The 26,287-nt window shown below is 34.6% G+C and overlaps 3 protein-coding genes across 3 annotated transcripts in view; 1 reads left to right on the top strand and 2 right to left on the bottom strand.

Moving 5' to 3' along the window:
* The window catches only part of LOC113230905 (transient receptor potential cation channel trpm), a 542,480-nt gene that overhangs the window by 115,098 nt on the left and 401,095 nt on the right, over positions 1 to 26,287 (top strand). The window lies entirely within an intron of this gene.
* Positions 2,380 to 4,810, bottom strand: LOC113230683. The gene is made up of 2 exons (XM_026464724.1): positions 4,328 to 4,810; positions 2,380 to 3,659 (listed from the first exon to the last, which is right to left on the bottom strand). The coding sequence occupies exons 1-2, from the start codon at positions 4,757 to 4,759 to the stop codon at positions 3,621 to 3,623; spliced, it is 471 nt and encodes a 156-aa protein (XP_026320509.1). The 5' UTR covers positions 4,760 to 4,810; the 3' UTR covers positions 2,380 to 3,620.
* Positions 14,593 to 26,287, bottom strand: LOC113230682 (venom carboxylesterase-6-like). The gene is made up of 3 exons (XM_026464723.1): positions 26,108 to 26,287; positions 16,137 to 17,377; positions 14,593 to 15,186 (listed from the first exon to the last, which is right to left on the bottom strand). The coding sequence occupies exons 1-3, from the start codon at positions 26,270 to 26,272 to the stop codon at positions 14,922 to 14,924; spliced, it is 1,671 nt and encodes a 556-aa protein (XP_026320508.1). The 5' UTR covers positions 26,273 to 26,287; the 3' UTR covers positions 14,593 to 14,921.

Genomic DNA, 26,287 nt, shown 5'->3' on the forward strand with positions numbered 1-26,287 from the left:
GCCAAACTCCGCTTTAGTCTTCATTTGTTCGACTGACAGCGCGATACTGCTGTAGGGAGAGCGTACGACGGAGACGAATGAGACAACTCGATGCTTGATTAACACTGAATATAATAAGTAATAACATTGATGTAAATACATGGTGCTTAACAATAACAATTCTTATACTACACTTTCCCCGTTACAAAAATAAAATAAAATTTATATAATTTCTATTTTATTTCTATCGTTATACAAAAGAAATACTTATACATACGAATATATTTTCTTATAGCATAGTTACAAAGGGTAATATAGTTGGTTACATTTTATTTTGTTTAGTAGTCAAAAAGCAATATATTATTCTTATTAATTTTTTAATAATAATTATCATTATTTTGTATACAATAAGGTACTTAAATTAATTATGTGAGTACCTACTTTACTTATGTATTTTACATAATATAAGGTTTTGTGCGATTTTTGTGTACTATTTCTTCCTTATTGTTTCTCATGATTTTAACGTTACATCCTAAATCTTCATTAATTAAAAATGGACCCGAATATGTACTATCCATTTTATTGCCTGTTTCATTTTTAAGTAGCAGAATTACCTTTAGTGTACGTCACTGGATTAACATATACGTCATAGGCCTTCTTCCGTTTTAACTTATTTCCTAATAAGTTCTTCCTTGCATCTTGCTGTGCAACCTGTAATCTATATTTTAATTCAAGTGGATAACTATCGTAGTTATATAAAGGATCTATACCGGAATCTAAATTGTTCGGCAATTTGCACGACTTTCCGAATACCAGTTCATGCGGTGTGTACCTTGTCTCTGTATGTACCGTATTATTGTACGCGAAGCACCAGAACGGCAGCCAGCTGCTCCACGAACATGTTCGGTTAAGGCAATTAATACGTAAATACGCACCCATAGTTTTATGTGTATTCTCGAGCGCTCCTATGGACTGGTGGTGGTACGCTGTTGAAGTAAGGTTCTTAATTTTTAATAGTTTACAAACTTCGACCATTGTGTTTGAAATGAATTCAGATCCACGATCTGTTGCAATTTCCCTGGGTATACCAAAACGCAAAATAAAATTATTTACAAAAGCAGATGCAACCGATTTAGCATCTTTTGTGTGTAGCGGATATGCCTCTATGAACTTTGATAGTTCACACTGTAACGTGAGAACGTAAGTATGACCGGCATTATCTGTAGGCAGAGGACCAACTATGTCTAAATAAATCTTTTCAAATGCATAACTTGACGTACTGGTTATTTCCATAGGCTGTTTGATTTTATTTGAATATTTTTGTTTTTGGCAAAGGTCACATTTTGCTACAAACTCCTGAATATCCTTATCCATACTAGGCCAGTAATAAAACTTTTTTATATTATTTGACATTCGCCTAATACCCGCGTGGCCACTAGTGGGCAACAGGTGAAAGTCATTGATTATTACTCGCCTATCATCTACGTTATTTATTCTTTGTACGCTTTTCAATACACAGATTCGTGGTCCGGACCAATCTTTCGTTTCTCTTATTTCATTTATTATCTGTGCAATAAAACTTTTATTATTCTGACTCTTTATTATGCATAATTCCTTTATTTTTGTTTTCATACACAAGTTGCATAGATCTCTCACCAACACGTCTCGCGTAATCGATGATCGAGATAATATTCCAGTAAAATAAATTTTACTCTTACTTGGTACATAAATAAAATAATTTGACCTTTCCATAATTATTTCTTTTCTCTCTATGTCTCTCAATTTCCTATTATTTACTAATTCTAACTCAACCAAATGTTCTGGCTTTTTAATTATCTCCACAACTCTCGGTTGATCAGACCTTGAGTTCGGGGGATGATTATCGGCCACCAAATTTGGCGTATCTCTCTTTCGTTCGCTCTCTCGCATGCGTCTCACTTGCCCACGAGTCATAACATTTAAAACTCGTTCATTTAACATTTTTAAATCATCAGACGTTATCAGTATTCTTGATAAGGCATCCGCGGCTGAGTTTTTGCTACCTTTTATGTATTCTATTGTATAATTATATTCTTCTATTTGTAATCTAAATTTAAGTAATCTGCTAGAAGGGTCGCGCATACTAAATAAATATACTAATGGCCTGTGATCGGTTTGGATTTTAAACTTTCTGCCGTATAAATAAGGTCGAAAATATTTTACACTCCACACTATCGCTAAGAGCTCTTTTTCGATAGTGGGATAGTTCTTTTCGGCTTTATTTAGAGTACGGCTAGCGTATGCTACAGGCCTGCCGTCATTATTACATAGCACCGATCCTATGGCGTGTCCCGACGCGTCTGTTTGCAATATAAATTCATTACTCTCCTGAAAATTTGGGTACTGTAGAACAGGGGGTCTAACTAAGGCTGTTTTTAATGAATGAAAAGCATGTTCACACGCTTCAGTCCATTTAAATGTTACGTTTTTACAACACAACCTGTTAAGAGGATAAGCTTTTTCTGCAAAATTGGGTATAAATTTACGGTAATAATTCGCAAACGCCACGAACCTCTTTACGTCATCTGTGTTAGCTGGTTTTGGGTAATTTTCTAATACTTTAGTTTTTTCTGGGTCAGGTAAAATACCTTTTTCTGATATTACATGGCCAAGGTACAAAATTTGCTTTTGTAAAAATTTACATTTTGCTGGATTTAATTTCAAATTGATTTTGCGTAACCGAGACAAAATGTCCATTAAATTTTTATTATGATTTTCGAGGTTTCTACCAAAAACACATAGGTCATCCTGATATACCAAACACTGCTCGTAATTTAATCCCGACATAGCAATCGTAATCATTCTAGAAAACGCATTGGGACTAGTTTTTAGTCCCATTGGTAATCTAGTCATTTGATATTGATTTTTGGTTGTTGTGAATGCCGTGTATTGTCGACTGTTTTCATTTAATTTTATTTGATAAAATCCTTGATAGAGATCTAAAGTAGTGAAATACATTGCACCAGACAACGAGTCTAGAATGTCTGAAATATTTGGCAAAGGAAACTTGTCATCTTGAACTTTTTCGTTTAATTTTCTGTAGTCAATTACTACACGCCATTTTTTAATACCCGTTGAATCTAGCTTTTTAGGTACTAGTAATAATGGACTCGACCAGGCACTCCTACATTCCTCTATTATTCCATCGTCTTGCATACTTTTTATTTGTTTATCTATTTCCGATTTTTGGCTTTGTGGTAAACGATACGGCTTTACGTAAACAGGAGTAGTATGTGGCTTTAATTCAATAGTATGGTCGTATAATGAAGTCGTTGTCAATTTATCTCCTGGTACGTGAAAGACGTCTGGAAATTTGGCACAAATGTTTTCAATAGACTTTTGTTCTTCCTCATTTAGATTTTCAAATTTTAGTAAAGAAAACAAAGACTTGACCCTCTCTGCGTTCATATTCGACTTATTAAAGTGACATAAATAATAATCGCTTAACTTAGAAACGTTTAAATTAAAATAATTCAAAATTACATCCTCATTTCGTGTATTCATTATTTTAAAAGGTATCTTACCATTATGCGGCTGTACTATAATGTTAGCAATGTATACTCCGTGACATAATTCTTGAGAACTAATGACACATTCTTGTTTTAACTTCGTGTCAACATAATGAATTGATTCGCTTCTTGCTGGAATTGTTAAATATGAACTATCTTGTCTCAAATAAGTAATGGGTAATGTGACAGGTCTCTCTAAATTACAAATTCTTAATTCATTTAATTCGAAGTCTATAACTGCTTTGTACTTTGTCAAAAAATCTTGCCCTAAAATTCCATCAGTTTTGCATGGTAATTTATCAAATACATAAAATTTATGTTTTATAGTGTAGGTATCAATTTTGAGCTGTAAATAAATATATCCTTCTGACTGTACGCTTCCACCAACGCCGTTGACGCAAAGTTTTTCTTTATGGAATGGAATGCGTAAACATTTTACTCTATCGTGCTTGACAACTGAAATCGAAGCGCCGGTGTCGATTAGCCATTCGCTTTTGTTGTGCTCATGCCTGTCCAAATTAATACATACTTTACATAAGCTGTTGCACATACATACATAGTCAGACTCGAAAAAAATGATTCAAATGTGACATATTTGCTTGCTCTGATTCATCGCGGTCACGTTCCGTTGCCATGCAGGGGTCACCTGTTGTGGATATAAAGTTCACATTCCTATGGCATGATTGACGGCGATTGCCCTGATACCTACCCCTGTACGAGTTTCCACGAGAAAACACTCTTGGGTTTCTTGGATGATATGAGTACTGTGGCCGTCTGTAATAATAATTTGGTGTATTTACCTTTACGGCGGACTGCCCTCGCGCGTATCCTCTGTGTCCTCCGCGCGCTTTCGCTGCTCGGTGGGGGGGTGTAAACCCACGGGGTTGAGCGGACATGCCCATTACATCCGCTGAGGAAATTATCGTGATCTCTTCATCTTGCGCTGCTTGAATGGCGTCTTTTAGTGTATTAAAATCACGCGCTGCAATTATTGTACTTGTTCTACGGTTCCTAAGCCCGTCGGCAAACCGTTTAATTGCGTAATTTTCGTTTAACGGGCGCAGAACATTATAATGATCAGAATTTCCGTCCGATTGGGTAATAGTTAAATCCGCGAACAATTCAGAAATTTCCTTGCCAAAATCAGCAACAGTGCGTTCATTTTGCTTACATGTTTGAAGTTTCATTTGTATGGCCGATGCTGATTTTCTTGGTAATAATTGTTTGCGCATATCGGTCAGTAATTCTGATATATTCTCGTATTTACTAGATAATTTTAGCTTACCCGATTGAGACAGCCTAGTTTTTAAAATAAAGGAAATTAATTTTTTATTCGATTCGTTATCTAAGGTAGTGGCATAGTACTCAATACTATCAATTAATTCTTTCGTATTTTCTTCTTTGTCACTCATGACTGGCAGAAGACTTAACGCGACCTTCAGATCGAACGTTGCCATTTTTAATATTTCTTCACTTTCTTTTTTTACATTGCAAAGATTCTTTACTTCACTGTACAATAACTTAAAATCCTGACAATATTTATCAATTAAAATTTTTTCTTCTTTACTTTTTAAATGATATACCTTAGTAATAGCATCTATATAAGTGTTATATTGTTCTAATAATTCATTTGCCTCTTTAAGCTTAGTTTCAATTATTTTTCCACATCGTCTTTTAGGTCCAATTTTAATTAAGTAGGTTCTAATCTTTGAAAGCTCTTCATTTAAATTTTCCAAATATTCTGACATACATAAAATCGCACTTACCTATATATTTATACTATTTATATTATATACTTAAAGTCTATAATGTACATATTATAATGTAGTATAACCGTTTATTAAAAAAAAAAATTTTTTTTGTTTCGCACTTAAATTTTCATCATTTTTACCACACTTACACTGATATTGAATGGGGTTTTCACTCACTACTGTACTAGTTTATCAAAGCAATTTGCTTCGTGACAGGAACATCTTGCGACTCAGGTTTCTTCATAAGGAATCGGGGTCGTCGTCGTTACAAGGAATGCTCGCTCCTTCTTACATTTTGTTTAACCGTATTATACCTGCATCAACGCCTCGCTGCACTCTTTTATTGAAACACCTCACACAATATCGGATCATAATGATAGCTCCAACCATCAACAGTATTATGATAATTGCCACCATGGACCACGAAATGATCCCAATATTGGTCACGATATGATTGTTTGTAATTTGGTTGTTAACACCGACTTGTGCGGTGACTTCCGGTTTTTCAGGTATTTTTGAGTTACACATTTTTGGCACTAAAATTTACGTCCACGTCCGTTAAGTGTCGATTAGAATAAATAATATACATTTTAAGTCCGTTGAGCCAAGCTGTAACCGGGCACTAGCTACATCCCAAAAATGGCAGGGTCGCCATGTAGGGAGAGCGTACGACGGAGACGAATGAGACAACTCGATGCTTGATTAACACTGAATATAATAAGTAATAACATTGATGTAAATACATGGTGCTTAACAATAACAATTCTTATACTACACTGCGATGACATTACAATTTAAATTTCGAATAGGTTGACTTGGGACATTTTTTTCGTGGTTTTTGTATTAGACCCGTCGTCCATTTATTTGTAAGTCAATGTGTATGAAAGTAAAATTTGATGAATAATTAGTCATGGAACAAAAGTTGCTGTTTTTAATGTTGGTAGTAGTAAATGCGGCGTTTCACTGATGTGCGGTGAAGACGCTGCACATCATTTATGCATGCAGTCCTCTGTGAAAACTAATTTATATCGGTATGTTGCTCACATTTCGCTATTTCACAAATTGTGTGAACATAAATTTAAAGTTTTAAATTATTCTCATTGATTCGGTAAACAATGTTGTGGTTTTTGATTAATTTGTGCGTTATAATATTTGATAATCGCGAAATAGTGTAAAAAATTTCAACAATCCATCTCGTTTTGCAGGCGTGTACTAACGGGTATTAAAAAAAGACAAAACATCAAAGTCAAAGTCAAAGTTATAGATAATTTATTCCATAGGTAAAATAAATTTACACTGTTTTTTGACTACACAGCAACACTGTTTTTTGACTACACAATAACGGAGCATATATAATATTATAAGATTGTAACAATTACTGCGGTTACCATATGAATGAAAACAATATAAAAAAAGACTAGGCTCAACGATACCTATGTACTTTACCAGGCTGCATTGTCAAAAGATCTTTGCCTTCGCGCAAGAAGTACATAAAATAACATCAATAATTTCAACAACTCGACTGTATTTTTTTTCTTTTATTTAATTTGTTTTTCTTTTTAGTAATATAATAATTATAAATAGAAAACGGAAGGACCCTGGGTCAAAGCAAGCTTAAATGTATTCTGCAACTAATAGCGGCTTTGCCAGCGGCTTTAATTCCCCAAGTATGGATAAATATCAATGGTAAATGCTCAATATTATTATTATCTGCTTACCTTGCTCATTCCCAGTAGGTATAGACTGTTACGTCTGTCCACGGTACTACGGTACTGATACACAAAATTGATATACAAAATTTGGCTTTCACGAGGTTTAAAACTATAGTGAAACAAAAACTTTATACTAAAGGTTATTATACAACTTCTGCGTACTTGGATGACAAAAATCCGTGGTAGTAACCCGTTTAGCTCATGGAGGTGGTCTCGATCTCTGATGTTTCAAATAAAAAAAATTAATTGTAAATGTTATTTACAAAGAGCAACCCCTAGAGTTCCTTGCTCATTCTTCTCAGGGGAATCTGCCTTACGAATGATTGGTAGAGTTTAACCATTGTGACGATTTCAAGTGTAATAATGCTTACCTATGAAATAAAGTTTATTTTGAATTTGAATTTGATACTCTTTGACAAAATTCAACACTAAAGCTAAACACTATCATTATTGATAGTGTTTTGTTTGAAACAGTTTAGAACATGTAGTTGCTGTGAAAGCTCTTGTCTATACATTGAAGTCGTTGGCCTGAGTTTTCTATTTAATAAGCAAACATAATTGAAAACCCTACTACTACATGTTTGTGTCTGAAGTTGAGGCTGCTTTAGTTAAAATACATTAATTTATTATTCATGAAACTGACTACCAGCTGAAATGTCGTTGTAAAAGGAAACTTTAATAAAATATTAATTCGTAAAATATTACTTTCTGTCATTTAGGTTTGAGAAGTAAACCGGAAAAACATCTTTCATTACATGTTTAACTTATCAAGTTGACTTGATTTCGTACATAGAAAAACAAAAGTGAATTATTGAAATACAAAGAAATAATATATTCTTCGTCTCACAAATTTGAAGTTTAATGGACACTTAAGTGAAACAATAAGAAACAAGTGTTTACTTACGTTTTGGGTAAATATCATAAAATGAAACAAAATATTTTGTAATAGCAATATCAAGTAAGTCACCGGAGGAGCAGCGGGAAAAACTGTAAGTGACGGTCTTACAGAAAATATACGATACACATAAGGAAATTGTCTAATGAATGTGCTAATTAGTTTCACGATAGGATGTACTTTACTCGATCACATAAAATCCTGCAAACAGGCTAAAATAAGAGTCTGAAACGAATTATTCAAGAACAAAATATCTAACTTTGCACATAATTTTTATATGGAGATATTTTTCTTTAAGTGCTACAGTGAACCTGCTAAATTTTAGCTTCCAACTGACACCCTATAGTTGTTAAATTCAGATCATCACGCCGTGCCGTCCACTGCCCCGTCCGTCTCCATCGGGCGCTTATTTTATTCTTATTAATAATGATCGGCGTTCGGGTTGCGGGACGGGAGTGGCGGTTCCCCACATCTCATCTCCTAAAATGTATGCTCGCGTTGCAATACCTTAAATGCGGCACGATTATGACAGAATCTCACCTGTGGTAGGATTTTTTCTCTGTGCAATACTCGCATGACTATGTACTGCTGTCGTAAGCTTAGCATTGTCCAAATAACTTATTGGTGAAAAGGTTGTTTACATTCAGCGGATTCCTGCAACCTCCTTCAGGCCATCGGTCCACTTTGTGGGAGGTCTGTCTATACTGCTAATGACTACCTCCTTAACGAGAGAAAACAAATTGCGTGAATTTAACCTTGTGAGACAGACGGTCAGAAACATCGTAGTTAGAAACGAAAAATTGGACCTTGTATGTTAATTTAGACAAATTGGGTTAAAATACACACTTAAACTTAAACTAACTTAAAACCACGCAGCCATTTGTTGTGTTAGTGTTAAGTATTAGATTTAAGTGTGTATAGTGAATCAATTTAATGAATAAATGTTTTTCTTTCTTTCAAAAAGAATAAAAATAAATAAGTTATCGAAACTGATGTATGGAAACAGTCGTTTTCAAAACATCACAAATACATTTAAGGGGTAGTAGACGTAGACGCTTGTATACGATTTCGATGAATATTAATGTTTGCCATTCACGAAATTTAAAAACTAGTGAAAAAAACTTAAAATACAATGGTTTATGTTAGTGAGTGTGTGTGTGTGTGTGCTGCCATGGACACACACATTGACAACCATAAATTACACTCAAACTCACGACCAAAGTAAATGTAGGCCATACAAATATTTCTCCCGGCCTGGGAATCGAAACCGGGACCTCTGCGTGGCAAACCGGCATGGTAACCGTTCGGCCACTGAGGCCGTTGATATTGATATTAGTGATGATTATTGATTATCTATGATATTTTAAATAAATAATTTTTGTGGTAAATGTGTGCAAATGTTTATTTTCAAAGAGCAACCCCTAAAGTGTCTTACTCGTTCTTCTCAAGGGTATCTCCCTTACTAGTGAGTGTTTGTTTAAATGGTATTTTGTTTACTTGAAAGGTGCTTAAAACGATATAATATTTAAGTTTAAAAATGGAGCGTGGAACCGTACATACCTGTAACTAATGTCATTAGAGATATTTCGTAAGTTTATAGACAGTGGCTACCAATTTCCTTTAGATGGACCATCTGTTTGCCGGTTTCAAAGCTATAAAAAAAACATTCGGATTAAATTACACCCATTCGCACGAAGTGCTTTGCCTCACCTTTGCGTATGGCAGAGGATAGGAATTCACTGCCAACACCCGTTTCCCGAAAGGTTCGTTTATTTTGGGGCTATTCAAGGCTATGGTACATGGGCATTTAATTAGGGCTCGTTTCCATTATATCGTGACGGCAGATAGTAGTATTGTTTAAAGTGTCATGGTTTATTAGTATATTTAAATGAAGTTGTTCACATACAGTACAACACGATTAACTGTCGTTCACGACTTTTTTGACATTTCGACGACTGACTGTCGAAACAATAGAAAGAGCTAGAACGACAGTCGTCTGACGAGAATAAAACGTCACGATAAAAATGTGACGATAGATAATCGCAGGTACTATTGTCGTCACGTTTTATTTATCACTGTCTGCACATTCACCGATAAATTGTCGGCGCGATCTAGTGGGAACAACTCTAGACACGACAGTCGTTCAACGACGAAATAAACGTCCACGACACAGTCACGAGTGATAGTCGTGATATGGGAACAGGCTAGACGCGACAGTCGTCCAACCATAAATAAAACGTTATGACATAATGGGTAAGCGCCCTAACGCGTAACATCGTCATTTATAGTCAGGTTATAGGTTTTTTGCATTTTTTTAAAAGTACGTAGTTAGATCTGTTTTACTTTAAAACTCTACCTATTTGTTCCAAGGAAGCAAAGCAGCACAGCTGTATTCTGGATTTAATCGTACTTTGTTCGTCCTAGCATAATTTGAACTTAAAAAAGGTACTAAAATTTTAACTTTACCACATGGTCGATTTGTCTGTGCAATTTTTTTTATAATACCATGTGACGGGACGAACAAGTCGTGCGCCTGGTGGTAAGCAATACTTCTGTCTATAACAGTTGCAGTGTCTGAAAAAGCTCTTTTAAAAAGCTTAGTTTAACTGTTGCGCACGGGTCTTCTTTGCGCGTGTTGGGGATCTTCCACGTTTTCCAAGTTTTGTGAATCTCCTTCGACATGTAAGTTTCACGATTATTTTTACCGTCGCCGTCAGTGAGAGGTTTTGCTATTCAACTTTCACAATCGTAACATAGAAATTAAAGTCATAGAGCTCCACGAGAATTTGAATCGCCGACCTCGCAATTGCAAGCAATCGTTCTCTACGCTTTTGTTAAGCATTTGATAAGCTTCTATTTGTTACTTTGTTATTGCATTGACGATTATGTGGTCCAGTGTATGTGTACCAAAATCGAGTACTGTACGGGTATTGTTGAGTAGGTGCCGGATCGAATTTCCTACAGTAAACAAACTGTTTCAAATTGATTATGCCCACTTCGTAACTTTGGTACTTATAATTCAGGATATTCCCTTTGAGATCAGATAGTTGGTGTGATTGTTTGTAACGTTAAATGTTACATGTAAAGGTACCAATTTTGAAATCGATGGGATATTAGGAAGTGAAGTTCAAAAACTCGAGGACGGTGGTTTGGACGACTAAACTCATCCTAGACTTGAACATGTTTTTTGTGATTCGACTTGCAAATTTTCAACAATAGAGAATTACCGTTGCATAAAAGGCGAATTGCCATGGCCAAGGGATGTTACCAAATGCAGTATATCTCATCGTAAAACTCCACTCGAGTAAACCTTTTTGAAGATTCCCTCTTAGTACAAAGCGTCTTCTTGACTTAGATCGATAGCTTATAATATTGGTACCTAACCCAACGATTCCGCATGACTGTTACGTCTACTACCGTTGAAAATTTTAGTTATCCTTGTGACTGCTATAGACGGCGCGGGCGCTCTGCAATTTGCGTAACAAAACTATTAAATATTTTACGCGATCACTTGCGACCATCAAAATTGCAAGTTTATGGTAGAAACCTATACGGTAAAGTTTTTACCTCTGTCACTTATCGATTTCTAGAAGTAGCGGTCTTAATACAGAGCCTAGTGGCACACCCCTGTCAACAGTAGGATGGTACCATCGGTTTTAGACTTTACTTGTTGCGTACGAAGGTAAATTTTGAACAATTCCAAACTCTAGAATTTGCAGTCCTGATGTTTTAATTTTAAGCGTATGTAGGAAAATTCGAACGTTCATTGATAAGTTAAAAATAAGATATTTTAAATTATTAACTTTTGTAACTATAGTTCAGAATATGGTGATTTGCATTAATACTAGACATAACTGGTCGATGACTTAACCACCTCAATCAGCCATGCCTATGGACCCTTTAAAGGGCCATATATGTTGGTATGTTTGAAAAAACAAATACACGCGCTTTGGGTCCGAATAAATAGTTTCATTTCCCATAAGAAGAGGAATGTCAATCGAATTGAAGGCTCTGGAAAAGTCCAAAAGTACTAGAGCAATTCTATTATCAAAATATTGAGTAAATAATTTCGTCAATGAGATTATGCGATTCAATATCTGTAACCGGACTGCTTAGATAGAATATGGTTTGCTTAAATGGCCAATGTTCATCCAGTATCTGTATACTGATCTCTTTGATATCTAAAGACCTTACCCTATTTCGCGCATTCGTGCTATTCTTCATTTATTTTCTTATTATATGGAGTTATTACTTTTCGTGGCATGTTTCTTGCGAATGTATAAAACATACGTAGCGAGTTTAATTAAAATACTATTATTAAAAGATACGTGGATTGTACCCGATTTGCATCTCATTTTCTATCCTAAGATTGCCAAGATGAAATTGTTACTAAGCACATCGGCCGCCTATTGTGCATTAATTTATTTTAATATACTTACATTTACCGTTCAGATGTAATTGCAAATTGTAATGTGTAATAAAAATATTGCATTGTCATTTCTATTTGTATTTATTTATTAATTATATATTGCTTTGTTTCAGGTAAGTTTTGCGGTGTTAACGGGCTGAGATGATGAAGTTTTGCTGTGGGAAGTCACCATACTCGTCGATGAGGAGTCCGATTAAGTCCATCACGTTTTACCATATTTGTTGTATTAAACAAATTGGCTGTCGATGATGCCAGTGGCAGGAAGTATATTAGTTGCAGACCTGTGTTCAGTCGCACCTAGACATGGCAATAACGGCTGTTTGTCAGTAATGATTTATACTGTTAAGCGATTTTTCAATAACAGTTATTGTAAACTGTTGTTAGATAGCCTGTTATTCTACTGTTATGCGTACAACAGGACAATGATAGCGATGAGTTATGAATATTGTGTAGTGCTGCCAGATGGTTATATTTCTTACATTTTTCGTAACTTTTAATCTTCTCGCGTAATTTGTAATTTTTGTTGTTAAGGCAATTTTCGTTACTTTTGAACAATTTCAACTATATTTGTTATTGTAAATACTAAATAGTTTACGAACGCACCCAAATTAAACAAGTAATTTAGAAATGGCACAAACAACACATTATCAATCAATTTACTGGTTATAGCTTGATTTTTTCTTGAATACTTACTTTTTTTAGGATTTAGGCGTGGGTATATACATATTTTACAGTTAGAATGTCTAATTAATAAACGAACTTGTAAAATGTAACTTGCACGCGAAATGTAATTTTCATTTCAAGGGTGCTGGCAACATCATGGCAACACCGATTGTGTAACAGATAACTATTTGTGCTTCAATTGCGGATAGTAGCGTTAAAGCAAATGAAATTAAATGCTACTGTTAAAAGTTATGGTTGTTATTGACTACAACCATTAACCAATAAATCAAAACAAAATGGAGGCACCAGTTGTATCATATTAATTGGTATTATTCCAATTGCAGAAGCACAAAATCTTAGTTCCAAATATGTGACTTAAACAATAAGATAATAATTAACAATAAAATGTAAAATGAGAATAAGAACTTTATACCGTGCACTGAAAGATTATAATCGTAATATTTGCAAATCGTAATATTGTCCAATCATTTGATTAGCGCGATTTCTCTCTCACAGCTATTGGCTATTGAATACTTTCTTGCTATCGCAAAAACAGAATAGCTGTATAACAACAGCATTTTAGACAGCTGTTCGATAATAAGTTATATATTGCAGAATAATGCATTACATTGTCTGCTATTGTAATAATGACTACTTTTAGTCGCATCGTTCCGGGCCGTAGTGAAATGCTAACCGTCTTTGTCTTTCTTTTCAATTCAAGCCGATTCTAAACAAAGAAATGGTAGGTACCTTTATTAATTTTTGTTTGAAAATTCAATTGTAATGAGAAAGGGAAAAGGAAATGCGTGCTTTACCTCATACAATAAACAATATTGTGGGCAATGAAGAACGACTGTATTTAAAAAGTGTAAAAAGAAGTAGTACTTTATAATGAATTGGTTTCATGAGATAAGATAATCATAATTCAGCCAATGATGTTGCAGTAAACATAAATGTATTTCAAATCACAGATTGAAACATCTTAAAATAATGCTTCTGTAAATTTCATCGGCGTATTGTTTCAAAGAACATTACATAATATTTCAATTTGAAATTCCACTAAATTTTTTATGAAAATATTTTCAATGATAGTTTCGTCTCATCTTTCTAAGGATCTTATTAAGATCCAAGCGACAGGACGTGTATTACGCCTGAAAGGAAGCGTCACGCCTATCCATGACAGTTGCAGTGTCATTCAGAGTTCGCACAGATACGAGGGCCACTGCGTCTGTCACTTTGAGACATAAGTTGACAAATCCCACGTGTCTATAATTTCACCAAACCGGAAGGCTCATATTACGGTTGACATAGGTAAGGTTGTCTATGAGTACCTACTTAAGTCCGGCTGTTATAACAGGGTATTCGGGTAATTGTCGCTTACCATCAGGGGAGAATGTGGCAAACCTCTATTTCATAAAAATAAAAAATACTTTAGGTTTGATGTTGTAGTCTGAATTCTTGTGTAATAAGATAAATGTGGGCTTATAAAATATTTCCTTCATAACGGGGTCCTAAGAAAACGGAGCTTATATTTTTTTGTATGTATTTAATTCTGACATTTACATAATTTATCATGTTACGTGAAATACTATTTAATTAATTAATTTAATACATATATAACTACGATATATCAGGCAAAAGACAGTATTTCAAAACTTACTAACAAAATCTACAGTCAATACCAGTATTTAGTAAAAATACAGAATTACGATTCCAAAAATAACCTATCTTGATATTTTTCAACGAATGTATAATTTAATCAATTGTAATGTGCTAGATAACCAAATATATTATCTGGTCTCAAACATTGGATTGGAAACAGTGTGGACCGCTCGGACATCGACAATGCATCCATAGCAGAATTGAAAAAAAAATTGAGAATACAATTATCAAAACAATTTTTCAATGAATCTGTATGACATATATTATACAATGTCAAAATACTTAAAATAGCTTAACGAACAATTGGCACACGACTAACAGTAAAGCTACACCTAAAACTCTCGACGATGAAGCAGGTATAGGTGGTATATAATATTTTGCATAAAGGTCATCCCAGAAGTTCATTCTCTGGGAGTGGGGGTTTGCGTTCATGGCTTCTGCATTAATGGCCACACCTTCTGTTGTATCAGTACTGCTGTAATAGAGGAAGTTAATGATGTCCCTGGTAACTGGAAGCCATGTTGTGATGCCTGGGGGTGATGGGTTCCTGGAATTACAGAAAAGTTGTTATGAAAGGTCTTATTTGTTACATAAATAAGAAAGAGAGCGAATATAGTAAAAATAGGGATCCAATATTTCTGCCTGCTCACACCAGGTAGAAACCTAGGTTTGATAGTATTTAAATCACAAAATTGGATATATCAAGCCATTAGAAGCTCATAAAAGGCCAATCTATCATAAAGTGCTAACTATCTCCATTATTCCAGATGATGTGACTGAAGCCTGTATATCGAAAAGTTTAGATCTTATTAGTTTGGATTAATGGCTGAATATACTCCTTTAAAACATGGTTTCTTTGTGGTTAACTAATGCGTCAAATTTAATAAAGGGTAAAAGTTAAAAAAAAGGTTAAAAGTAAAATGTCAAAAGTTACTGGTTAAAAATCGGTTATTAAAAAAATTCTGTAGATGAATAATTGGTCAATTTAATAGTTATTGATCGCAACATATTTAGCTTAGTTTATCACAGAGAAATATAGAGTTATTATAGCTTGTATTTAAGAGAGCTGGTGTTAAAGACATTGCTAAATATCAAGACATTATAAGGTTGTTTTTATATAATATCAAGAGACGGGATGAACAAGTCGTGCGCCTGATGGTAAGCTACACGCATGTCCATAACAGTTGCAGTGCCACTCAGAGATTCAAATCGCAAAGATCTGAGGGGCACTGCCACTGCGCCCGTCACCCTTAGACATAAGTTGACAAGTCCCAGGTGCCTGTAATTTCACCAACATCCTTACACCCTTCAAAACCGGAACACAGTAATGCTGACATTACTGCTTAGCGACAGAAATAGGTAAGGTGGCTGGCTTCCCTGGACGAATTCTTTCACAAGGAGCTCTATTACTACTAAAATTAAGTTCTCTAAAGGGAAAGATTCACAAAATAATAAAAAGAGTGACGAATTAAAAAATAACTAAAATGCATAACATACCCAGTGGTAAAGAACGCGGTGAATCTATTAGTTAAAGAGATTCTGACTGGTTCATCAATAGGCCGCAAGTCAATACCCAACAAGAAATTAATAATAATTCCATGTCTTGCACCATTCAGAGGTATTGTCTGATAAAGCCAGTCACTATTCAGAGTTCCTCTATTGGTGAATTCATAAAGTCTGACCTCAGATCTTGATGTTGCTGCCCTTTCTCGGGCTCCTCGAATTACTGAGACAAGAACAAGTGTATCTCCATGATAGTCTAAATAGTCTTCAATTGTACTCATGTCAATAATCCTCTCATTAAAATAGAAAGTACGAATCAATCTTTCGACTGTCGTCAAATTGTTACCGAAATTCAAGTCCACAGGGAGGAACTCTGTGAAATTTGTCTGCATTTTTTGCAGCCAATTGTTCACTGCCGCTTGTCCTGCTCTTAGAGTTCCTTCTCTGTTTGTATAACCAGTAATGTAAGGAATATGACTATAGTTTCCAGATCTTAGCAAATTAATTGGAGCGCCAGTAAGGAATGTGTCGTTGGCATTCAAGTGTCTATTCTCTATGCAAGGTGCAAATAGTGCAGTGTTATTGCGAAGTTCAGTATTAACAAAAGCGGCTCCTAGTAATGTATTTGTAGTATTTTGCAACAATTTTGCTAAATCTGCATTAGATTTGCCTGCATATCCAAGTTTAGCACCAAAATTCCGAGCTGAACTAATAGGGTTATATGAAACTGCCCATGGGGCTAAAGCGGATCCACTTTGCACTACAGCTTTATGTACTAAATTAGTCGCCAACGGTGACATTGTGATGAGATCAACCATAGCGGCGCCTGAGCCGTGACCAAAGAGGATGACGTTATTGGGATCACCACCAAATCCGGCAATGTTGCTCCTAATCCACCTTAAAGCTTGGATTACATCTTTTAAGCCCGCGTTACCGGGTGCTTCGGCAACTCCTAGACATAAGAATCCAAAGATAGATAATCTATAATTTGGTCGGACGACAACAACATTTTGTTCCACTATTCGTGCAAAAGATCTGGGTGGTCCTCCATTAGAATATTCATTTCCTTCAAGCCATACCACTACTGGCCTACTAGAGTTTGCATTAATGGTAAAAACGTTCAGAGTCAAGCAATTTTCATCTCCTATGATGCCATTTTCACTAGGTTGAGCGCAAAATATATCGTTGCTGATGGCATGGAACTCTCCAGGGTATGGTGGTGGGGGTGTTGGGGCCTGAAATTAAAGGAATTTCATTTAAACATGGTTGTAAATTTCCATATTATGGTAAAAACATAATTTAATGGGAAATGAAAATGTTTTTTCGGATCTACATCGCGTATACCTATTTGATTTTTCAAACGTCGTGTCTGTGGAACATGAGAAGAGCCCGAAACTGTTCAGATTAACGGTAACAATGTAGAGCACTTTGTCATCTATACAATACAGGATTTCTTTAGGCATTGTATAAAATATCTAGTTAATATTTTTAATTATTACACACATTACCTTGACATTGTATACAAAATGTAGGTGTTGTATACAATGCAATATAATCACATTGATAATTTACAGAACGTTTTTGGGAGTCCCTTAACCGCATTTAAATATCAGTAATATTTATATCTCCTTGTGAAAGATTTCGTCCAGGGATCTGCTGCCATTTTTACCTATTTTTGCCGCCAAGCAGTAGGTAATATGAGCATTCTGAAGTTCCATTTTTTGAAGGTTTAACGATGCCGGTGAATTTACAGACACATACCAACTTGCCACCTTATGTCTCAGGGTAACGGGCGTATTGAAAGAAAGTGAAAGTGCCCGTCAAGCATTTGCGATTTAAAAGCTTCGAATGGCACTGCAACAGTGGTAGCGTGTCGTTATCAACACGCGCACGACTTCTTCGTTCCCTTACTTGATATCATAAAAAAAAATCTGACATATAAAAAAATCAAAGTTTTAATTAATCATTCAGTTTAAAGGTTAAGTAGTATACAAAAATATTTTTAACATTTTAAACAAATATTATTTGTTATTTAACAATCAATTCTTCTATTACGTATTCTTACAATATAAACTATTGTGAAATTTGGACATGTATTAAATATTCATCATAACACACAAGCACATCCATTACTTAGTGCACCTACATTTAACAAATCCCTGGACATTGCCTAATGCAATTTCGGTATTGTATAGAATCCTAGACCAAGTTTATAACACAGTTCCTACTGACTGTTTAAAGCATTGTGACCTTTACTATTTTTACTATTTATTATTTATTTTATTTTTTCTACAAAAGTATATACAAGTAATCTAATTATTATATATTATTATCTATATGCATACATTGTAATAACGTATGTGTTTATTATTATTATTTATATATTTATTTTATTAATAAGTAGTGTATTTATTTAAAACAATATCATTATACGATATTTTTTTGCATCCCCCGTTTCAACTGCTAAATTTGTATCCTAAGCTTGCCTGGAAGAAATTACTACTTAGCAATAATTACTCTGCGATACTTTTTTTTTGTAATACCAAGTGACGGGACGAACAAATCATGCGGCCTAGTGGTAAGCGACACGGCTATCTATAACAGTTGCAGTGCCACTTAGAGCTTTTAATAGCAAGGGGCACCGCCATTATGCCCCTAAGATCTCACCCTGAGACATAAAGTGCCAGTAATTTCACCAGCACCCTCCTTCCAAACCGGAACACGGTAATGCTCGCATTACTGCTTGGCGGCAGAATAGTTAAGGTGGCAGTACTTCCCTGGACGAACTCTGTCACAAGAATTTGCTGCTTATACTGCTACTTACACTACCACACTACACTAATTTTTAATATGCAATAAAGATTTTTTCAATCATTCATATACAAATAGATTTATAGTACCATGTATTGAAACAGATAAGATAAATTGCGCAAATTCGTGACGGATACCAAATATGTACATTACAATACCGACATTCACACTACAGTCCCAAATGAAAAAAAAAAACAATAAGAATACAATATCAATTTGCCCAAAATTGATATTGTATACACTTGTTCTTGAATTACGTTTACTTTTTTCTTGAATGTACTTAATAATAATAGGTAAAATATCACGGAACTTTCTTTTTTAACTAAATAAGGTAACTTCATCATTATATTAGCCGGAAGGCATCCACTGCTGAACATAGGCCTCCACCAAAGATTTCCAGACTAGCCGATCGGACGCGACGCGGCGGTTACCCGCCGCCCTTACCAGGTAATCCGTCCATCTAGTAGGGGGTCGTCCCACTGAACGCCTTCCGGTTCGTGGTCTCCATTCGAGAACCTTTCTGCCCCAACGGCAACTTAGATTAGATTAGAAAGGTCACTTAGATTAAGTAAATCTATATAAACTTGAAATAGGATTGTTATTTATGTCTTATTCATACTAGTCCGTATATAATTTGGGAATGAAGCGTAATGTGATATTTATATACTATTACAATATTACCTATTTAAGATTTTCCTATCCGTAGTTCGAAATGACATTTTCCAGAAATACCGTTTGGTCGAAATTTGATAATCTCGAAAGTAATTTTGAGAGAAAAAGTTTTTTCTTTTAAACCTAACTTTTTTTTATAACATCAAGTAACGGGACGAACAAGTCGTGCGCCTGATGATAAGCAACACGCCTGTTCATAACAGTTACAGTGCCACTCAGAGCTGTAAATTGCAAAGTTCTGAGGGGCACTACCACTGCGCCCGTCAACTTAACCTAACCTAACCGAACCTAATCGTGTCTTTGTAACCATTCATCATATCCTGAAAGAACAACTGTTTCGTTATAATTCGGTTTTCGGTGTAATGAAAAATCGAACAAACGTTATTTCGGACTAAAAATTTTCGACTTGTGATAGCCCCGACTGTATTTTTTTTTGTATGTATGTTACACGATAACTCCGGCCTGTGAACTGATTTTGATGATTTTTATTTTGTAGGAAAGAGGGTACCTCAATATTGGTCCCATTTAAATTTTAAGGAAATATTCCACTCCTGAGGGCGGCAAGCTAGGGGATGAAACCGGTTTCGCGTACTTTCCGGTAACCGAGACTTTGGAGGTCGGATTTTTTTAAAATAAAAAAGTAACAATTATTTATGATACCGATGGAACAAACAAGTCGCGCGCGTAGTGGTAAGCGATACGTCTAGTATTGGAAATGCAGTGTCACTTATTGCTTTAAATCACAACTTGAGACATAAGTTGACAAGTCCCATGTGCCTGTAATTCATCGAGTATTTAACCACAAATAGAGACGCAATAAGGAACATACATTCCTGGTAACTCATCAATGATACATCACTTATAAATATCAACTTTAATTTGCACTGAAGTTACAAAGTCGAAAGCTGAAATAGTACAGCGCCAACAACTGATCTGTGTGTACGTCTCCGTATATTATTCCAAAAATATTCTATATTTATTATAATAAAGACAATATCTCTAACTACGGGGTGCCGTTCCGTTCGGTGGTGTGGGGAAAAACAGCAAAACATCCAATTACAAAATAAACAGAATCAAATTTCATCGGTAATTAAATGTTAAATATGTAATTTTGGAATTATCGTCCATTATAGCAAAGCAGAAGTTAACTGGTCGATTTGAAGTGAAACAATTGACGACACCCGTCAATTGTTTCGATTTCGGGCTGGCCAATCGGAGCACAGTTGTCACAGTAATGATATGGCAGAATAGTTTTCAAACAAATTAAATGACATTTCGTCTCTTTTTCTGGTTATATACTCGATGCTGTAATTTCACTAAAGACTATATAAGGCTGCATTCATATGCGCGTACCGCGCTGTGCTAGTTATTTAAGTTTCCTACAATCATTTTATAGTTGTCGCCACAGTGAACTTTGATTCTTTACATAACTAAATTAGTAATAATATCTCTTTTTAACCGACTTAAAAAAAGAAGATTCTCAATTCGACTGAATTATTTCTTTTTGTGTATGTTACGCGATTATTTGTAAACAGATTTTGATGATTATTTTTTTGTTGGAAAGAGGGTACCTCAGTATTGGTCCCATTTAAATTTGAAGAAAATATTCCACCTCTAAGGGTAACACACTAGGGTGTGGACCCGGTTTCCGCACTTTCCGGCAACCGATTTCAATGACACTTGGCAAATAGATGAAATTCCACCAACTTTTGAGATCGGTCTTTTTTTCATAACAAACCTAAAATTTTTCGTTTTTCATTCCGTATTAAATAAGTCAGTTCAGGCCACATAAAGTCGATTCAATCAATCAATGATTCTAAAAAAAAAATATTACGATATGCCTTGAATGTTTGCGTGATAAGATTAGGAATTACCTTCTTGAGATTTTGACGTTTTTGACTAAAATGAATTCGTGTACGACGATGAATTAAATGCTTTATTGAATTTCCTAGATCGTGTGAGTACTTACCATGTTTATAGAAACGACTTAGAATATTAATTAACAAACTTATGTTTGCAGTCGTCCAAATGAAAGCAAGTACTGTTATTGACACCCTCTGTGGCCCAAAGCTTTGTTTCGACACTAGATGGGAAGGTCGCGGGTTCGATTCCCGGTAGGATCTCATTAGGAAATAAGCTTTTCTAAATTGATTCTGTTCTGGGTGTTCTGGAAAGTGCCCCAGAGTGAATTCCGTTGTTCTGGTACTCATAATACAGGGAATTACCTCGTTTGAAAATAGACAATTCTGCTTTCGGAAGAAAAAAGGCGCAGCAGCAAAGTCTAATTTCGTAGATAAATGTGTTTAAATATTTGTTAAGTTTTTTGATAAAAAAAATATTTATAATATACATTTGATGTTAAGCACTTTATTTGTGTTATAAATACATACCGTATGTTTTATACAGAAACTTTCATTGTATTTTAATCAGCCGTTTTTAAAAATACCTAATTTTCTCTTATAACTTAGTACAAGTTAAGTATGACTTTTAATTTTTGACTCATGAATAGAACTAAAGGGCACAGTTGTGCGTTTTTTATTTTAATATTTGTATTTGAACTACATAATAAGGGCACAGTTCCGTACATTACTAAATAAAAAAAATTCTAATGTTTTAACGTAATAAACGTCATATGCGACTTTTTATAGTAAAAAATTTGATTATTGAAGTCAGTTATAACCCTTTAAGTTCGCTGTATATTGTACAATAATTAAAATTATATTTCCACAAAAAATAGTTTGATTAGCTTTTAATTCCTGATCTCGAATATGGATGTAACTCAATTTTGATAAAAATGTTAAGTGTTTTTCGTTTGGAGGGTAGAATTGGTGTGTTTGTCTGGCACATTACTACATTAATATTATTTCCTTTCATACAGAAAAGTATATTTTACCAACTGCAATATTAAATTTGTCGGCTTCAACGTAACGTTAACATTTACTCATAATTGTCATCAGTCATGCGCTATTTTCTGTCTCACTCACTTATCTGAAGGTGCATTTTGCATCCTTGTCCAGTTTTTGTCAACAGAAAGTTAAGCAAACAAGGCAGACGTTGAAACGTAATTACTTAGGCACAGTGAGTTATATAATTTGGTCTTTGAAAAAGTAAGCGTTGGATTTTGTAGTTAAAGAAAAGGAATATAATACAGATGTTAAACTTCTCTCCTTTTATTATATCATAAATAGAGACAGCTTATTACTTCATGGTCCGTGAGTTTAGGCGCAATTGGGCGTAAACAAAAAAAAACATGTAACAGGGTATTTATAAAATATAGGGTCTACGTCATTACCAGGGATCGGAATAGGTAGAGTTTTTTTACCTAAACTTCGAGAAACCTAGACAGGAAATGGAGATTGCTTTACGACAATATCATTTAGGTCCTGGACCTTTTCGGGATTCGGGAAATCAGTTAAGAACATTAAAAATCGACGTAATTGGGGCAGACAGGTACACTATATTTATCTTAACTTTGCGACGCATAGAAGATAGATCTAATAATACGTCTGTAGTGATTCCAAGACTGGATAGATTAAGACTTTGTAATGACGGGGCACTAAAAGTGTGGTCCCATAATTAAGTGATGGCTTTTAATTATCGGATCTAAACAGCGTATATTTGTTAAAAAAAAAATTTTTTTAGGAAACAAATATAATGATTTAGTTAGGAAAACAATGTTTTGTTTCATATACGTAACAATCATGAAAACCTAAGAACTCGACTTTAATAATTTATCAGATTTTAATGTAATGCAAAATCAAAAATATTTAATAGTCGAGTATCGACTCAACTGGACATATTTTTTCCCATACCAATACGGTTCATTTCCCTTGGATTAAGTGGCAGGGACACTGACTTCGTTTAAAATTTTTTATACAAAGGACATTAAAGTCATTTGAAAAATATATAAGTTCAGTTGATATAAAAAAAGGTATTATACAAAGTACCTATTGAATATTGCGGTTTTCTTATAAAATTTAGAGGTAAGTTTATGTTTTTATATCACGAAAATTTTTAGGAATGTGTTGTCACATCGTGTAGTAATCAGATCTTCAATTTTATTATATATTTTTTCCAAAGTAATAGATTGGAATCGTTCAAAGCCATTTGAAGTTGTATCAATTCTTAAATAGATCACTTTAAACCATTATAACGAACTACATGGTCGAATATTAAATCAACAAGACGATGTATTTCTTAGTCATCTGTTGCTGAATCATTGACCCATGACTAAATAAATAAATCACTATACTAGTTTCACACATTTCGGTACTTTTGAAGAATAGAGGCCTAAACCACAATAGCACTAATTTGTGTCGAACGTAAAGAAAAATTTCTTCGATCCGGTTGGTCTCGAACCAGCGACTTCGCCATACCGTGGCTAACGCTCTCTCAACTAAGCTACAGAACGAACTAGCAGACCCTACGAATTTTTCTATGCGCTTAATGCAGATATTGATTATTGGTGTTAACGACTTTTATGTAGTAGCGCCATCTATGAGAAATCTATGAAAGTTTTTCATCACTCAGTACTCTTCATATTACAGTAGTACTATTTTTGAGTTTTATTATACAGCCATAATTGCCCTTGATGTAATAAGGTCACATCTATAAAATGATAACTTTTCATGAGAGAGAATGATGAGAATGAGATTTTATGCTCGAATAGAAGAGATATAAAGCCTTATATACCTATACGTTATTTGTTCCATGTAGTTCCTATTATTTTTCTGAGTTTCATGTGATACACTTTTGACGCAAGATCACACGTGGTTTTATCCTACAATGAGTACGAAAACCGAGCTTGTAACAAAAAATGATTTAACGAAAATGAACACTGGGTATGGGACAGACGAGTTAGGTAGGCAGGTAATTTTTTAAGCCAACTCGGAATCAGGGGTTTTTGACAAAGGACACTATTCCAGAAAGCCATCGGTTTATAATAAGTTCTGTACCGAATAATTTTTACTACAGAATGTTTTAAAGAGGCTCTTAATTAGCATTTCAAATCTTCTGGTGAAATTATGGGCACATGAGACGTGTCACCTTATGTCTCAGGGTGACTGGCAGGCGCCCCCAAGATCTTTCCGATTTAAAGCTCTGAGTGGCATTGCAAGTGTTATGGATAGGCGTATTGCCTACCAACGTCCCGTGACTCGGTATTATAAAAAAAAAATAATTAAAAATCTACTACAGTCAATCTTAGCATGTTTACGCACTTCGTCCGGTTCGTGATCGTACCGAATGCGAGACAATATGAATATCGCTTGTATACCTGGACATAAAAAGATCCCTGTGACATTTCTCGGATTTGGAACTGATACGAGCCAGATGTAGTGCGCAAATGCTCTTAAAGTCAAAGAAAATATATTTTAATAAAAAAAAACAAACGACGATAAGAAGTAATGTATTTACCATTGCCTGATATTTAGCATTCTAAAGCAATGTTTGTAAAAACGTCTGAATTCGGAATATGGAGTTAAAGTGCTTTACCTTGCGCCTACAGAGTTTCATGTAGGTGTAGTAATGTAGATATAAGATCTACACCATGTGCGGAAAGTTAAAAAACATGACTGACGGTATATTTAGTCAGTAGTACAAAAAAATCTTTATTAATTTTTATCTGAAAATTTGTTGCAAATCTGGCGGCCTTATCTTAAATACACTTCGGTTAATTAGAGCTTTGTACATAGTTCGAGTTATTAGGTTTTTGTGTTACCTGGGTAAGGTATTTAGGATATAAAATGATTTTTTCGAATTGAAAATCACGTAATTTGTTTTTCGAATAAACCAACATTTCAAAGTTTTTACAGGTACCTACCATTCACGGCTGACAAAATATTTGATAAATATTCAATTAAAAAGTAAATACTGAGTCTTACAAATTGCGAAGTTTAAAGGTTCATATTGATAAAATAGTTTAATTTAAATCTGAAATCTTACAGCAGCGGTAGTTCAATTAAAGATTAATTACTTTTTAATCTTTTTTGAATGTATTTAGAGATAAGAGTGTGACAAATGGAAAAATTATACCTACTTCTTAAGTCTCTTACATAATACGGACCAACATATTTATATTTTATTGTTTTAGTTACGGGCGATCTGTTGTTACCATAACCCAAAAAAAAGATATTTGTTAATTGAATTTATTATTCATTTAAAAACTATCTTCTAATACACTCTCAAACACTTTAACTTAAAGCGTTTGAGAGGTGATTCTTCTAATATTCTGCAAATAAACTAATTCTGCAAATATCAGTAGGTCTTGTAAATTCAAGATGCATTTTAATTGGCAATTATTTAAATTATTTGGGAAGAAACGAACTGGCAAAAACTGGACAGTACAGCCTTTAGGTTAGGTATTATCGGGCAACACGGTAAGCAAAAAATCATTCTCCATCAATGATACGCTACGTAGATAACCTAAGTCTTATATAATTGTAGACAGAAAGCTAATTCTAACATAAAATACTGGTATTTACCTTGAATCTATTTACACCGGTAGTGGGTCCTCCATAATGAAGTCCATAGAAGTTAAAGTAGTTGCCATCAGTCGCCTGAGTACCTACTACAACACCTTCGGTCGTATTCACTCGTAATTCCTGCGCATGGGCTAGCGCCGCACACAGTAACAATATCAAGAGCATAGCGACACGTCTGTC

The sequence above is a fragment of the Hyposmocoma kahamanoa genome, unplaced genomic scaffold, assembly GCF_003589595.1.
Source record: "Hyposmocoma kahamanoa isolate Upper Pololo Valley unplaced genomic scaffold, ASM358959v1 64, whole genome shotgun sequence".
Taxonomy (NCBI): domain Eukaryota; kingdom Metazoa; phylum Arthropoda; class Insecta; order Lepidoptera; family Cosmopterigidae; genus Hyposmocoma; species Hyposmocoma kahamanoa.

What these genes read in the sequence shown, in the direction of transcription:
- LOC113230682 (XM_026464723.1), bottom strand. Translation starts at nt 26,272, where the DNA reads ATGCTCTTGATATTGTTACTGTGTGCGGCGCTAGCCCATGCGCAGGAA. An exon ending in CCGGTGTAAATAGATTCAAG is followed by an intron (nt 17,378 to 26,107) that starts GTAAATACCAGT and finishes CTTTAATTTCAG; the next exon opens with GCCCCAACACCCCCACCACC. An exon ending in ACCGCGTTCTTTACCACTGG is followed by an intron (nt 15,187 to 16,136) that starts GTATGTTATGCA and finishes CTGTAATTCCAG; the next exon opens with GAACCCATCACCCCCAGGCA.
- LOC113230683 (XM_026464724.1), bottom strand. Translation starts at nt 4,759, where the DNA reads ATGCGCAAACAATTATTACCAAGAAAATCAGCATCGGCCATACAAATG. An exon ending in GAGGGCAGTCCGCCGTAAAG is followed by an intron (nt 3,660 to 4,327) that starts GTAAATACACCA and finishes TAACAATTCCAG; the next exon opens with CAAGAAGCGAATCAATTCAT.